Source organism: Narcine bancroftii, chromosome 9, assembly GCF_036971445.1.
Source record: "Narcine bancroftii isolate sNarBan1 chromosome 9, sNarBan1.hap1, whole genome shotgun sequence".
NCBI lineage: Eukaryota > Metazoa > Chordata > Chondrichthyes > Torpediniformes > Narcinidae > Narcine > Narcine bancroftii.
This window is the reverse complement of record NC_091477.1, coordinates 74,041,435-74,057,886: the sequence shown is the minus strand read 5'-3', so window position 1 is coordinate 74,057,886 and position 16,452 is coordinate 74,041,435. Positions and strand designations below refer to the sequence as shown.

Here is a 16,452-nt window from a genome sequence, read left to right as displayed (position 1 = left end):
GGTAAGTGTGTGTATGTATTAAAAAGGCATCTGCCAGCGTTCATAGATCAAGGGAACATCAGATGGAAGTGGGAGCTACGGACTTTAGGGAAATTTGTTTGCTCAATATGTCCTGTGGGTTTTGTCAGGGTAAACACACAAAGTATTTACAGACAAGGGAGACCACATTGCTTGGCAGTCAGCACAGAGAGGACTGTGGTGTAATTAATATCTTGAGTGCTTGACCATGTTTGAATTTGTGGTGAAATTAAATATCAATTGAGAAGTCAGCGGTTGAGGATAAAATTCACCAGCAATAGGATCCTCTTGTTCAATTCGAAGCAGGAGAGCGCTCGCCCCTTACCCTGATGAGAAGGGGAAGCCTGGGAGAGGACACTACAGGGTGGGAGGCCTCTTCCTTGGGACCAGCGAGGGGCTCAAGGACTCACACCAGGCTGAGGGCTTTAGAGACCCGGTTGCGTGACCCAGGTATCGGATCCAGGATCCATGAGGGCACCGATGGCGAGGCCCTTGCTCATCGTATCGTGGGTTGGGAACCAGGGACTGAGGAGGGTGACTCGGACACATGGAGCTCAGGTTCACCGCTGGAAGTTGCAGGTGGTGCAGGAGGCACCAAAGGAGGTGGGGGGATCCACAGACACTTGGTATCTCGGAAGGGACTCCGTTTTGCTTCTCTCTCTCTCTCTCTCTCTCTCTCTCTCTCTCTCTCTCTCTCTCATCTTGAAAGGGGTGCTGGGCTAGTGCCATCTCTACAGGGCAAACGAGGAAAACAAATATGTATAGGTTTTTGTGTACATGACAGTAAAGGATTCTTGAAGACATCGCACTCTCATGAATTTTCGGTTCCTTGAACACATATATACCATGTTGTTATTTTGCAGGGTGATTCCAAACCTATCAAGTCATGAGATACCCATCCTCTTAGCCTTTAGCTGTCCCTCATGAATTAACTCAACAAACTATCACACTGTCCATTTGGTCTAAGCCGGAGAGCGAGTCTGGATTTTTTGAAACCAAATCATTTCGTGAGCCTGCAGAAACCCATGTCATAATTGGAAGCAACGTTGGAGAGATTTTCCAGATAAGTTCCTTCGTGGCTCTCTTTTGGAGCTTGCTGTGTCTGATTTTTTTTTAAAGTGACGAGTGTTTCCTTGGCCATTTGAAAGATTGGTGACTCATCCCAGGAGACCTCCCATCGTGCCCTGAGCCTCTCTTAACCTCTTGACCAGTCGCTCACATTAGTGGCGATGCCATCCCCCCGAGGCCATGTCGCGCAGGTGGTGGCTACATCATTCTGGCAGGGAGCACTCAGCGATGGCAGCCCCTATATTTCAGGTGCCCTCCCACCGCAAGTTGCTGCCTCGGCCAGATTAAAGCTGAAAGGTTTGGAACTGAAGACGAGGGTGACGAGCTTTTGAGCACACGTGGAACCTGGAGGTTCCTGCTCCTGTCTAGTTACCCAAAGATTGTAAAGCTGTTAGATTTCATGGGGTCCTATAGAAGCAAAATGGCAACAAAATTGTCTATATTCCAAATTGTCTGTGTCTTTTAAAAAAAAAGATAAAATCTAAGGCAGGAGATTGCATTTAGCAGGTCACTGACTGTAACATCATAATCAATCCTTTAAAATGTCCAACTGTAGCCTGCAGGAGTACCAGTTAACCTAAAATATCAGTGACCTTCTGCATGCATGCCTTGAGGGAGCTCTGGTGCTGTGACAGAAGATTCTTGCTTTCTTGCAATCTGTCTTTTTCTATTCTGTCTACATTATACCACCAGGGGTTCCTGGTATATACCAGTGAACAACGGAGCTTGCGACACTAGAACCGAGAGCTGGGACTGATTTGCACCTGTGTCTTGTATGCAAATTACGGCTTCACATAATATTGATCATTCTTGTCCTTTGTGAAATTACAGAACATAGAACATTGCAGCACAGTCCATGTGCTTCAGTCTATAATGATGTGCCAACTTATGTAAACCTACTCCACAACAATCTAATCCTTCCCTCCCTCACATACATTGCCTTCTATTTTTCTTACATCAATGCACCTATCTAAGATTGTTTTGAATGTCCTTATTGTACCAGCCTCCATCACTACCACCGTCAAAGCATTCAAGTCAAGTTTATTGTCATCTGATGGTATAAGTATGATCCGAAGAAACAGTGTTCTCCGGTCCTCAGTGCAAAACATGCAGGCACACAACCAGACAAAACTTGCATATAGACAAATAATGCATATACAGGACAAGTATTATTTCTATAAAATAAATAAATATTGTTTTGTAGATATGCGAGTCTCGGGTGGTCAGTGCGAGCAGTTCCTTGGGTCGTTCAGCATTCTCGCTACCCATGGGAAGAAGCTGTTCCTCAGCCTGGTGGTGCTGGCTTTGATACTCCTGTATCTCTTCCCTTAAGGGAACAGCTGAAAGATGCTGTGTGCAGGGTAGAAGGGGTCCTCAATGATTTTGGGTGCCATCTTCAGGGGTGAGGGAGACCCCCATGATCTTCTCTGCCACGCTTACGGTCCTATGGATTGACTTCCGATCCATTTCTCTGCAGCAACTGTACTACACTGTGATGCTGCTGGCCAGGACGCTCTTGACAGAGCTCCTCTAGAAGGTTGACATGATGGTGGCCGGTAGCCTTGCCTGCTTCAGTCTTCTCAGGAAGTACAGTTGCTATTGTGCCTTCTTGGCAAGTGAGGAGATGTTGAGTGCCCATGCTAGGTCACTAGTTAAGTGAACTCCAAGGATCTTGCTGTTCTACACTTTCTTTACTACAGAGTTGTTGATGTGTAGTGCAGGGAGGTCTTTCTTGGTCGTCCTCAAGTCCATGTTGCGTTGAGACAGGTTGTTCTTCTTGCACCATTTCATGAGATTTTCCACCTCTTCTCTCTAGTGCGACTCATCATCATTGCTGATGAGGCCAACAACTGTTGTGTCATCTGCAAACTTGATGACACCGTTGGAGCTGGATCTAGCGATGCAGTGTTGGGTCAGTAGTGTGAACAGGAGCGGGCTGAGTACATTGGCCTGCGTGCACTCAGCGTGACTGCTCGATATTCTGCTACTGACCTGGACAGACTGTGGTCTTTTCATTAGGACATCCAGGATCCAATTACAGAGAAGGATGTTAAGTGCCAATGAGGACAGCTTCTCCAACAGCCTCTGGGGAACGATCATATTAAATATCGAACTGAAGTCAACAAACAGCAGCCTGGTGTATGAGGCACCGTTCTCCAAGTAGCCAGGACGGAGTGAAGCGACATGGCTATAGCATCGTCCATGGAACGGTTTCTTCTATAGGCAAATTGAAATGAGTTCAGCATCCCTGGGAAGTGAGCTTTGATGCGTTCCTTCACCAGACACTCGAAGCATTTCACGACTCCAGGAGCCTACTACTCTCTGTGGGGGGAAAACATCTTACCTCTGATGTCTCACCTAAACTTCCCTTGCCTTAAAAAGATGTCCTCTGGTATTTGCCACTGATGCTCTTGGAAAAGGCTGTCTTCCCTACATGACCCCCCCCCCCCCCCACCTCGTAATCTTATATACCTCTATTATTAAATCACATCTCCTCCTTTGTCATTCTGAAAAATAACATTAGCTCAGTCAACCTTGCTTCATAAAGCATTTTCTCAAATCCAGGCCACATCATGGTAAATATCCTCTGTACCCTTTTTAAAGCAGTGACATCTTTTCTGTCTTGAGGTGACAACTACTGAGCGCAATAGTTGGAGCCAGATGCTGGAGCGCAGAATTCGTGTTCACGTGGCTTACATTCTTGGAGTTTCAGAAGCAATGTTGATGACGTTTTTACGTGTACAATCCTCATTCACTGAGGGAAAAGTCACGAGGCACAGTGGAACAGCCTTAGCACAACAAGGAGTGAGTGAATCGTTGAGCCATTTGCAACTTAAAGAAATGCTCTACTGCTGGGGCAGCTTCAGAACTCGTTTTAGTTATTACGGAGCGAGGGTTTGAATGGGCATTGAGATATCGGTCAAGGTCTTATTGAACAGCAGGGCTGGGATGAGGAGCTGAATTACCTCCTCCTGCCTCAGTTCAACATATCCTTTGATTCCATTTCTGAAATTTGTAAAGCACCTTAGATTGAATTGTTCTCCATCGCAACGCATTCCAAGGGAGACGTTTGCTCGTGATGATGTCAGGTCAGCCTGTCCATGAGCAGCAGCGTTGAGGAGGAGCTTCTGCTTTTTAAAAAAAAAATTCCTCAGTTAATCTGAGTGAAACCAAACATCATCTGGGTTACTGCTTACCACTGCATTCAAGGGAAAGCGACAATTCATGTTATTTCAGTTGATTGAATTTTAAAACAGAAAATTATTGCATTTGTCAATCTTGCACAATTCATTACTGAATAGATGTCTGGTCTGTGTTCCTGGGTGTAGTGTAGTTTGGTGTCTTTGTTTAAATAAAATAGGATAACTTGCTTTCCCTGTCTGACGCATCTCCTAGTGTTGCGAAATGAAGCCTCTTTAGAATTATATTTTACTGTCACATCCAGTTGACATTTATTGGCAATAACTTCTAGATATCTATTTTATTATTATTACTGTTAAAACTTGTCACATAAAGATTTCAGTACAAATATATAGAGGTAATTTCAAAGTCTGTCATGTGAAAAGCCACTCTCCAGATAATTATTTAGGTTAATTTTTATTAAGACACTCAATTTCAATTTTGAAGTGCACTCAGAAAGTTTTAAAAAAGGGGCATCAATCTACATTGAGTTGCACCTTCATAGAGGAACAGATGTGCCCCATGATTCAGGGTCAGAACCAGCCAGTATTGCAGAGTTTGGTGAGGAGAATACAAGGCTGGAAACTCAGCTGAGGCCCATTAGAAGCTCAGGACAACAGTGTGATCCAGTGTGGCGATGACAGGCACTTGAAGGCTCTTTCTTGACCCAAGGAGGTGTTGGAGGAAACTGGAGTTGATCAGGGAAATAGCCCTGTAACATAGCACTGATGGAATTTGCACAGGGTATGAGAGCTTATTGCCATGCACATCAGTGCGATGTGCTGATGCAGCAAGGTTTGCACTTCCTGCAGCTATGCAGGTGGCTGCCCCAACAGGAGGGTAGAGGGGCAAGCCAAGAAGCTTGCAGCTAAAAACAAACTTCAGACGCACTTGGAGAAAGAGAAAGGGTTTAGAAGCATATGGACCAAAAGCAGGCAAATGGAATATTCAGCATCCAGGAATGTGGCTAAAGGGCTCTGAAGTCTCCTGTGGATAGAGTTTCTCTCACATTATTTAAGTGGGAAAGGAAGAACAAACGACACTCTTTCCCCATACAGAATCCTGGTTTGGAGGTACCAACACCTCTGAGAGTAAAGCCTTGAAAAAGGTCGTAGATGCAGCCCAATTCATCACTAGCAAAACTCTTCCCATCATCGAGAAAATTTACTTGGAACACGACAGTTTGAAAGCAGCACCAAATCATCAAAGACCCTCACCACCCAGCACACACCCTGTTCTTGCTGCTGCCATCAGGAAAGAGGTACAAGTGCCACAAGACACATACCACCAGGTGAAGGAACAGTTGCTACCCCTTCACCATCAGACTCCTCAATGATAAACAGAGACTCTCTTAAGGGCTCTCACTTTGCACGTTATTTATTACTGAATGTTTATTTTCTGTATTGCAGTCAGTTTGTTTACACTTTCTTTTTGTTTACATTTCTCTCTTCTTCAATAATTTTTTGCTCTACCAATAAGTAGGTAGGGAAAAAAAAACTCCGGGTTGTATGAGGTGCCATGTATGTACTCTAACGATAAATCTGAACTTTAAACTTTGATGTCGTCCCCCTTCTCATGATCCTGCACAGGGATGTGGAAAGCATCTCTCGTGTCATTGCACACATTTCTGCCTGGAAACCACAGGTGAGGGCCCATGGCTTTTCTTCTTTCCAAGGACTCTTTCAAATCTACGACTTGGTCCTGAGAAAGTTTAAAGCAGCTCAATGAGTTGCTGGCTTGTTCCAATAAAATGATGAATGGAGCTGACTAGGGCTCTCTACATTCGAAATTGGAACGAGGTTATGCTTCCGAAAGGCTCATGGGGGAAAAATAAATGCACAGATCAAGAACATGCTGGGTTTTTGCCCTGGCTCGCACACTCACGGTCCGTCTAAATACCAGTGAGTGTACATTTATCCATGTATATCACCATCTAAAGAAGATGTATAGTGATGAACTAGTTTCTCTATTTGTTAAGGGCAGACACACAGCCACTTGAAGCGAACAACATGAGAATTCTGAGCTGAATCTCAAAAATCAAATTGAGGACATTTGGTATTTTAAGATACAATAACAAAAAATGTCTTTATTATTCGAAGTATCATGTTTGAATGCTTTAAATAAACAGAAAATGTTATAAATTTAACAATTATAGATATTTAATATTGTCTTTAAAATATCTCTTCCTGAGCCAAGTGAACCTATTGCCTTTATCACAGTGTCGGAAACATTGTCACGGTTTGAGAGATGAGGTTTGGCTTGGGCCTGTTTACAATCAGAGTTGGGTCAAGTGTGGGGAAATTGCATTTGGCTCCTTGGTAGCTCCTGGGAGCCCTGAGAGATAGGGACACAGAGAAAAAGAAGGATGGCTGTACAGAGAGATGGAAGGAGACAGGCAGTCCTGGTCTGCAGTCAGAGAGGAATCATGTCTTGGATCTGATAATGTTCAAAGCAGTTGAAACGCATTGATGGTTTGTTGTTATAATAAAATGATGCAAGGAACTGACCAGAGCTCTACATTTCTTTCTCTGATGGCACAATCTTCCAGAACTTTCCACCAGAAGATATTATAAATTGCGGAGCGACAGACCTTAAGCTTCCAACGTGATTGATTTTTCCTGATGGTGTAATTTTGTTCTGTAACATGTACGGTTGATGCTTCAGTTCCTGGTTGTTTTGTTGTAGACCGACCACATTCATCTACCTCTTTCTCCACACTGTCCATAACGAGCAGCCTTTGTCCCTGGGCAGTTTATCATCTTCCCAGACTGTTCCATCAGTTAATATCATCCATTACTGTTTAACAGCACCTAACTCTCTAATGATCAGGGGGAAACAGTTTGAGGTGTAGAAAATTGATTACTCCATTCAACTTTTTAATTAAAAAAAACACTATTGATCAAGTCTACAGAGTATCAATATTTAATGCAATAAGTGCCAGGCTAAATCTGCCAGATTCTTGCTATTGATTAATCATGTAGCGATGTGTGAGTAAAGTTTTCATGGATTTGCAAAATCAGATTTCCTAGAGGGGATCTCTTTTGGTGCAGCAGAATTAAAATATTTCAGACAATATTGAGAGTAATTTTTTTTCACTCTGTGCAATGAATCATTGAACAAGATTTTTCACATCCTTGCAAGAACCAAAATTAAATAGAACAATGTGCCAACCTATGTAAACCTACTCCACATCAATCTAATTGCTCCCTCCCACATACCCATAACCCCCCCCCACCCCCTTATTTTTCTTAAACCCATGTCCCTTTCTCTGACTTGAAACGACCACATTTTTAGTGTGTTTACTGAAACAGTGCAGGGAGCTTTGAACCAATTTGCACACTACAAAGAACACACAACCTGTTGGAGGCACTTAGCAGGATAGCAGCATCAGTGAGAGATAGAGAACAGTTGACATTTTGGGCTGAAACCCTTCATCTCATCCCCTCCTGCACTCACTCCCTCTCGCTCACTCTCTGTGTGGTCTTTCTGTCTCTCTCACACTGTGTTTGTCTGTCTGTCTATCTCAGTGGTTCTCAACCTTTTCCGTTCCACTCACATACCTCTTTAAGTAATCCCTGTGCCATCGTTGCTCTGTGATTAGTAAGGGATTGCTTAAGGTGGTGTGTGGGTGGGAAGGGAAGGTTGAGAATCACTGCTCTAGACCCAATTGCTACTGAAATATTTTGCTTGAGAAAAATTGTCATTGGCGCATTTCCTTTGGAGTTCTGAAACTGTGCACATACCGAGTCAATTAGGGGCGATTGAAACAGTGGTTTTCAAACTTTTTCTTTCCACCTACATCCCACCTTAAGTCTTTGGCTTGGCTTCGCGGACGAAGATTTATGGAGGGGGTAAAATGTCCATGTCAGCTGCAGGCTCGTTTGTGGCTGACAAGTCCGATGCGGGACAGGCAGACACGGTTGCAGCGGTTGCAGGGGAAAATTGGTTGGTTGGGGTTGGGTGTAGGGTTTTTCCTCCTTTGTCTTTTGTCAGTGATAGCATAGGGAATACTTAAAGTGGGATGTGAGTGGAAAGAAAAAAGGTTAAGAACCACTGGTCTACCTCTCTTGCTCTCTCTCTCTCTGTGTTGTCCATCTATCTCTCTCTCTCACATAGGCCCCCTGAGTTCCTCCAGCAGATTGTGGAGAGTGTTGCTCCATGTACCAGCATCCTCAGTCTCCCACTCCTCCTGCACACTACAAGGTCCTGTCAAGTGCTAGGTATCACCTGGTGCACAGCTCTTCCAGGTCCTTCTTTCAGTCATTGTCTTGGAATCTTTTGCGTTCAACTGGGCGACCAAGCAGGATCGCCGTGCAACATCTCATCCATGGAAGGCTCCTCAGCCAATGCAGCACTTAGCTGTTCGCATAGGATTAACTTGAAGTTTGGGGTGAGAGATTTAAACTCGCAGTGTGTTGAGCAGAAGCAGGAGTGCTGTAAATTGAATTGTACAGTGCAGTCATAAATAATATGTGAAGAGCAAGATTTAGTTGGCACGTGCATCTTAAAAATGTAATCATCACAATGGTTGCATGCTCGGAGTTGGAGTTTATGATGATGGAAGTTTATTGTCATATACACTGGCATTCTGTAGCCTCGACTGGAGTTGTGAGCTTCTACTTCTACTACTTAACAGGTGTCACAGTACGACTGAAGGTGATGGAACCGAATAGCTCAATGTCAAGGTTTCAGGGGTGTCAGCAGATAGTCTTGGAATAATCTGAAATTAAGTGAGAAGGCTTATCTAAGCTCCATCTGAAGTTGAGCATTAGGGCCACAGCTTGAGAAAGGAAAACCATCCTGCTCCCAATTATCCAGTGTGATAATACAGGATACAATCACCAATGGATATTTGTATATATTTGCTTAGAGTTGTGATTGGCTGAGAGTCGTAGCCACGCCTACTGGCAGGTCACAAAGGGCTGCTCCCAACCAGACCCAGGTCAGTCTGGATTGGTCGACCGTGCTGTAATACGCTCCAGTCTTTTGCTGATTAAAGCCTTGGTTTGAGCTAACAAGTCTTTGGATCATTCGATGTGCTACATCCAGGAGCTTGGGTGGGTTGATAGGATGGATTGTGCCACATTACGTCTCTTGGCTTACCTGTGTTTGCGAGATACCAACACGTGCAATCAATTTGGAGAGGGGGGGTAGAAACCCAGAGAGGAGTATTTTTATATTGATATCTTGCTTTAAAAACTGGAACATTAATGTGTTCATTCTAAGAACATATACCACTGGTATTACCCTCCAGTGCAGACTCCATTAACGTCACCCCACCGATACTATCAATGATAGCAGATTCAGCGCTGTAACAGGTCCTCCTGGCCCATGAACCCGTGCTGCTCGATCACCCCATATCTTAGGAACGTGGGAGGAAACCCACATGGGGGAATGGGGAAGAAAGGGCGGGGGGGGAGGAGAACAGATAAGAGGTAATAAGTGGATACAGATGGTAGGTGGGGTAGAAGAGAAAAATGCTGAAAAGTGAGAGGAGAGAGGGTCTCCTCTGGAAATCTGGGAGGTGAAGGCTCCTCTGCGCTCCTCCCACCTTTTCATACCGGTGTCTACTGATTTTTTTTTTACCCCCAGATGCTTGATTGGAGGGCTCAGGCCTAAAGCTATGGATACCCTTTACTTCCTGTTGTTACTGCATGACCTGATGAGTTTCTCCAGCACTTTTATCGACAGTTTGATTGTTAGTTCAGATAAAACAAATGAAAGACAAAACAGGGCTGGAGTGTTTTCAAGGGCTTCTTTGAGATGGTGCCAATTTAAGTGATTCTGAAAGAAGATCACTGCATTACAACACAGGGCCAGGGATGTGGGTTTAGAGGCATCTCGGACAGATGGGATTGAGCCCTTCTCCTGCTAACAGCTGTCAGGCAGACTTAACTGAAGTGAGCCTGGGCCATCTCTCCATCCTCCCAACAGACATGAATCCACTGAGCAGTTCTGCCACTCATCGTTCTGGCGCACACACAAACAGAAAGGCACTCTGAGCTTCAGGGTTAGTAATGAAGACTGGGAACAAAGGTTTTTGTCAAGGTGGTTTTAATTATTGCAAATGCGTGCAATTAACAATTAACTGTGACTTTTGTGTACATGGATCTACCTCTGTATTTGTGAGAAAGGGATGCATGAAAATGAAAAAAATCTGGCATCTTCTGCCCTTTGAGAACTGCTGGAACTGCTCCAGTAATATATAAAACTCTGAAATGCACAACTGGAACTGTTCCATCCTGAGCGCAGAAAACTCCCAGTTAAAAACTGTGTGGCAGGCATAATGGCAGCAGAATTTCCGATGCTACTGTGCACAATGTTCCTCAAAACTGTCTATGCTATAACAGAGAGCATTACAGCACAGTGAAGGCCCTTCAACCCATGATGTTGTGTAAACCCACTCCACAACAATCTAAAAGCACGATTCTGGAGAAACTCATACAGTGTACTTTATGTAGCCAAGATAAAGGTACATAACCAATGTTTTGAGCTTGAGCCCATCATCAAATTATGAGCCAAATGCGGGCAGTTTACATCAACGTCAGTAACTTAACCACTGTAAGTTGTTTTAATCCAAAACAATCTCACCTTCCCCTACCTCACACCCATAACCCTCTATTTTTCTTGCGTCTTATTATCTATCTAAGGGTTTTTTGGATGTCCCTATTGTACCAGCCTCCACCACCACCTCTGGCAATCCATTCCAGACACCTACCACTCTCTGTGCAAAATCCTACTTCTGACATTTTCCCTAAACATTCCTCCATTCACCTTAAACAAATGTCCTCTAGTTTTTGCTATTGTCGCACAGGAAACAGGAGCTGGCAGTGCCCCCAATCTATGGCCTCTCATAATCTAGTATACCTCAATTAAGTCTTCTTTCTTCTTTCATCACTCTAGCCCTAGCTCAGTCAGCCTTGCTTCATAAGACACGTTTTCCAATCCTCTGGAACTCAATCCCCTGACTTTGAAGGACATCACACCATCCACCTTCTTAACCACCCAATCAACTTTCATGGTTGCTTAAGGGATTTATGCCCCCAAGATCTCTCAGTTCCCCCACACTGTTAAGAATCCTGACTTCAAATTCAACCTTCCAAAGTGCTTCACTTTACACTTATCCAGAGTGGCTGGAAGTAATCAAGAGTTATCTTTGCTGAATTGACTGAAATGAATTTTGGTTGTGTTCAGTTCATCTGTTCTCATTGGCAGGGTTACAAATATCAAACAGGGCGCCACTTCCAGCTTGGAAGTATTGTTGGTAATCTTGAACAATTGAATAGTTCATCAGGTGAACAATGAAGCACTCTCTCAGTACTGCTTGGACTGTGCCCCCTGATGTTTGAGCACAGGCCCAAACATTCAACAGGATGACATCTCCCTGAGTAATGACTGACACTCAGTCAAGTGGAACTTGGAGAAATTTTGCTATGGAGTCGTTGAGTTTTACAGCACAGAAACAGGCCCTTCAGCCAGACTTGTTCAGGCTGGCCAAAGCACCTTCCTGATGAAGTCCCATTTGCCTGCATTTGGGCCCACATCCTTCCAGACTATTTTTGGACATATTTTTGATTGTCCTTGTGCCATTAGCTTAATGTAGACCACCAAATGGTCAGCAACAATGGACAGTTCACGATCTTGACTGGAGACCATGTGGACTCATTCACAGGAAGAATTAATAGATTTAAAGTATGCCCTTCCCTTGCACAGAATGACTGGGGGAAATAAGTATTAACAAGGAAAAAGGTGTAGGAAATACAGTGTTTAAGGCCCTCTAAAGCACTTTATGGCCAACTAATTACTTGGAATTGCGCCAGCTGTTATGAGGCACTGTCGAGCACTCCCATTTTTGAGCAATATTGGGTTGAAGGATGTGAAGGTCAGTATTGGCAGTACATCAAGATGTCTTGCTGCAAATTACTGCTGAGATGACTCTTCTGGGTCAGTCTTTGCCCTCTAGTTTGGAGACTCCAATTGCCATGTAAACCATAATTTTATTGGGGGTAGATTTCATGATATCACTGCCCCTTAAATATAATAAAAGGTTTTGGTTATGTTTTTAAAATTATGTTTTGTGTTCTTCATTCCCCCATAGTTCTTATTCCAAAAGAATCCTTTTAACTCAGATCACTGATTGGAAACATTAGCCAAGTTATGAATGATGAAGCAGTGTTCTAGTTCATCCTTCACTGTGAAGTTCTTATTGAGAGTCAAAACACTTTGCAGATTAGCTTAGGAATTAAGTATAGGTCAGATCTGGTCTTTCTTGGTGAAGCCTTTCCTTTTTGCTCCCTATTATTCCCGATAATTAGATTTAAACACTTCCCTGTTGTACATGAACTTGAACATGCTGCCAGCCCAGTAACTTAACCACTGTAAGTCCATACCCTGACCTTAAACCATAAGGAAACATTTGCATCTTGGAGTCCTTGCGTATTTCTTCTTTCTTTGGCTTGGCTCCTTAAAGCTTTGGGAAATAACATGAAGATTAGGTCTTTCACAGAAATGCAACACAGATTGCTGATTCAGATTGAAGCTAATCCAAGCTTGTTGAGTGTCGCTTCCAACACTGATTGTCGACGAATCCTACATGACCCATCTTATCAGAGAGAACCAAGAGATAATGTGTGGATGTTTCATTAGGGAGGAGGCAACCCATTAGGTGGACATTCAGTAGCTGACCAATTATTTTCTTTGTCTTCCAGAGACCCTGTTGGACACTCGGATAGCCACGGCTGAACTGGGATGGACAGCATACCCTTCCTCTGGGGTAAGAACATTGGACAATGATTATTCTTCTCCACTGTAGGGGGGAGGATGACTGGGGGAAATAAGTATTAAAAAGGAAAAAGGTGTAGGAAATACAGTGTATAAGGCCCTTTATAGCCAACTAACTACTTGGAAATGCGCCTGCTGTCACGTAGCATTGTCGAGCACTCCATTTTTGAGCAATATTGGGTTGAAAGATGTGAAGGTCAATATTGGCAGTACATCAAGATGTCTTGCTGCAAATTACTGCTGCGATGACTCTTCTGGGTCAGTCTTTGACTTCGAGTTTGGAGGCTCCAATTGCCATGTCAATCCATAGTTTTATTGGGAGTAGATTTCATGATATCACTGCCCCTTAAATATAAATAAAAGGTTTTGGTTATGTTTTTAAAATTTATGTTTTGTGTTCTTCATTCCCCCATAGTTCTTATTCCAAAAGAATCCTTTTAACTCAGATCACTGATCGGAAACATTAGCCAAGTTATGAATGATGAAGCAGTGTTCCAGTTCATCCTTGGCTGCAAGCATAGAGCATGCAATGAAGTATTTAAACCATTGCACTGCTTCTGAAAGCCACCGCCATTGAAGTAAGCAGAGAACAATATGAGTGGAGTGAATGGTTATGTGCTTTTGCCTAGTAAATAAAGTAGGTGAGCACAACCCCATTGTGTTGATACTCAGAGGGCAGTGAGGGAATGGAAGGGGCTGCTGGAGGAGGTGCTGAGGCAGGTGCTATTGAAACTACATTGATAGGATGGGATTAGGAGGATGCGAACCAAATCCAGGCAAGTGGAATGAGAGAGGGTAGGACATTTTGGTCGGCAAGTTGGACTGAAAGGCTTTTTTTTCCACTTTGTGACCTACGTAATCTGTGCCAATCATTTAATCTTGTTAGTGTCAAGAGCATAGAGGTGAAAGCATGTTGTGCTTCCTCCAAGCCTAGAACCTCCTCCTTAAGCTGTGCATCTGATCCGATCTGTGATGCTTACACGACAGAGGTAACTGAAGGGGGAAGCCAAATATTCTCTTTTCTTTGTATAAATGATGCAATGATCCTGTCAAGGAACTGAAAAGACCAAACTTCTTGAACATCTTCAAACCTCTCATTAAATCGGTGCACTTCACCAGTTGTGAAAACAGTAATTATCTGCATTCTTCATTCGAACAAAGCATCATATTTGAAATTCCGACTCACCATAGCTTTATGGAAACCATTCACTTTGGCTAATGTAAAACAAACATTATCTGTGTAATTGATGGGGATGCTAATGTGTTGAAAAGGGTGCAGTAAGGATTAATAAGGCTGTTAGCAGGATTGGAGGGAATGAATTAAAAAGAGATTGGCACTTTCTTTTATATCCTTGCTGCATAGGATTTTGAGGGATGTGCATACAGAGATCTATAAAATCATGAGGGGTATAGATAAGTCAGTCTTTTTCCCAGAATAGTGGATGACTAAAATTGAGGGCAGAGGTTGAAGGTGAGAGAGGGAAGGTTTAGAAAGGACTTGAGGAGCACTGAAAACTGGGATGGACCGAGGGTGGTGGGTACAGAGGAAGTGGAAGGGCTGAGGATAGGGAAGGTTTAGAGAGATTAGAGCCATTTGCGGACAAATGGAAGAGGTAGGTAAGGGGTGGGTGACGTACTCGAGTTGGGCCAAAGCCCTGTTTTTTTTAAGCTATGCAACTGTGAGTGAAGGAAAAGATTCACTTTTGTTGTATTGAGCCACTATTGAACATACCTGCAGAGTCAGCTTCCAGCTGAAAAAAACGTTGTCCTCGTATGCAACTCCTTGGTTGGAACTGTCTTGCAGAGTGGACCGAGTGGACTTTGGAATGACTATGGCACTGTCTCCTCAATTCACAAAGCATGGATACCAGCTTTGGCACAGAGTTGGCCCTCAGTGCCTCACTGTCAGAGCTTCAATGCAGGTCAATGATAACACCTCAATGCTGCCCCAGTGGAATGCATGCCTCTCTCCAGTACCTTTGCCTTGGAGCTGCTGAACCAGTGCCCTTCTGTATTATAATAATGGTAATGATAACATTGTCATATACAGCTATATGTCCGACACATCAGAAACACATTTCAGGAGGCAGGCATGGATGTGTCAATGACTACTGTCCACAGAAGACTTCATGAAAAGAAATACAGAGGGTACTCTGCAAGATGCAAAAGTGGTATGCTTTGGATTTTGGGCAGTTCCGTCACACCTCCACACTTTGCTCTTGTCCATCACTCTGATACAGGTTAATCTTGGTCTCATCTGTCCACAAGATGTTTTTCCAAAATTCTGCAGGCTCTTTTAAATTTTTCTTGGCAAACTAACCTGGTCATCCTTTCTGTGGCTCACCAGTGGTTTGCGTCTTGCATTGTAGCGCATGTGTGCATGTGCATGCGTGCGCCAAAATTCTTACTTGCTGCAGCTAAGAGATTAGCAAATAGAATAATGACAAAACAATTGCATGCTCATTACTTAACTGAATTAAAAAGACAATTTCTTTGGCTTGGCTTCGCGGACGAAGATTTATGGAGGGGGTAAATGTCCACGTCAGCTGCAGGCTCGTTTGTGGCTGACAAGTCCGATGCGGGACAGGCAGACACGGTTGCAGCGGTTGCAGGGGAAAATTGGTGGGTTGGGGTTGGGTGTTGGGTTTTTCCTCCTTTGCCTTTTGTCAGTGAGGTGTGCTCTGCGGTCTTCTTCAAAGGAGGTTGCTGCCCGTCGAACTGTGAGGCGCCAAGATGCACGGTTTGAGGCGATATCAGCCCACTGGTGGTGGTCAATGTGGCAGGCACCAAGAGATTTCTTTAGGCAGTCCTTGTACCTTTTCTTTGGTGCACCTCTGTCACGGTGGCCAGTGGAGAGCTCGCCATATAACACGATCTTGGGAAGGCGATGGTCCTCCATTCTGGAGACGTGACCCACCCAGCGCAGCAAGATCTTCAGCATACACAGTGAAATATAGATAGAAAATAAATATTCAGGGTTATCCTGGTGCAAAAAAAAGTGACATCAGTCATGTGCAGTCACTTTTTTTTTGCCTGAGGATATATCTGTTACAATTATGTGGCAAATGTGTTTAAATAATCTCATGGCACTGTATTAAGGACAGTGGGAATGAAACAAAGCATGCTGCGTGATCTGCTGAGTTTCTCCAGCGCTGCGGTAAGGACGGACAGGTTCTTCTTGTTGCTCTGGCCAATTTTTTTCTCCAGCAGAAGAAAATGCCATTGGTATCTCATCAGTATTTTGCAGAAGTTTGCTGTGAATCACTTGGCTTGATCATACTGCAAGAAAATAGACCCTTTGTGATAACTCACACTCACCATTAAGCACCCATTTACACTCATATCATTTAAAGCAGAAACAGAAGGGTCTCTGAACTGCAATGTTGACCCACAGCTGCCACCTGT

At 43.7% G+C, this 16,452-nt stretch overlaps 1 protein-coding gene across 17 annotated transcripts in view; it reads left to right on the top strand.

Moving 5' to 3' along the window:
• Positions 1–16,452, top strand: part of LOC138742284 (ephrin type-B receptor 1) — a 507,783-nt gene that overhangs the window by 109,654 nt on the left and 381,677 nt on the right. For 15 of the 17 annotated variants that reach the window (XM_069896471.1, XM_069896465.1, XM_069896467.1 and 12 more), the window contains one exon: positions 12,975–13,039. In XM_069896471.1, the coding sequence (XP_069752572.1) occupies positions 12,975–13,039 (65 nt within the window). Of the gene's footprint in view, positions 1–9,222; positions 9,324–12,974; positions 13,040–16,452 lie in introns of those variants that run through there. The other 2 variants (XM_069896466.1, XM_069896472.1) reach the window with 1 other exon arrangement.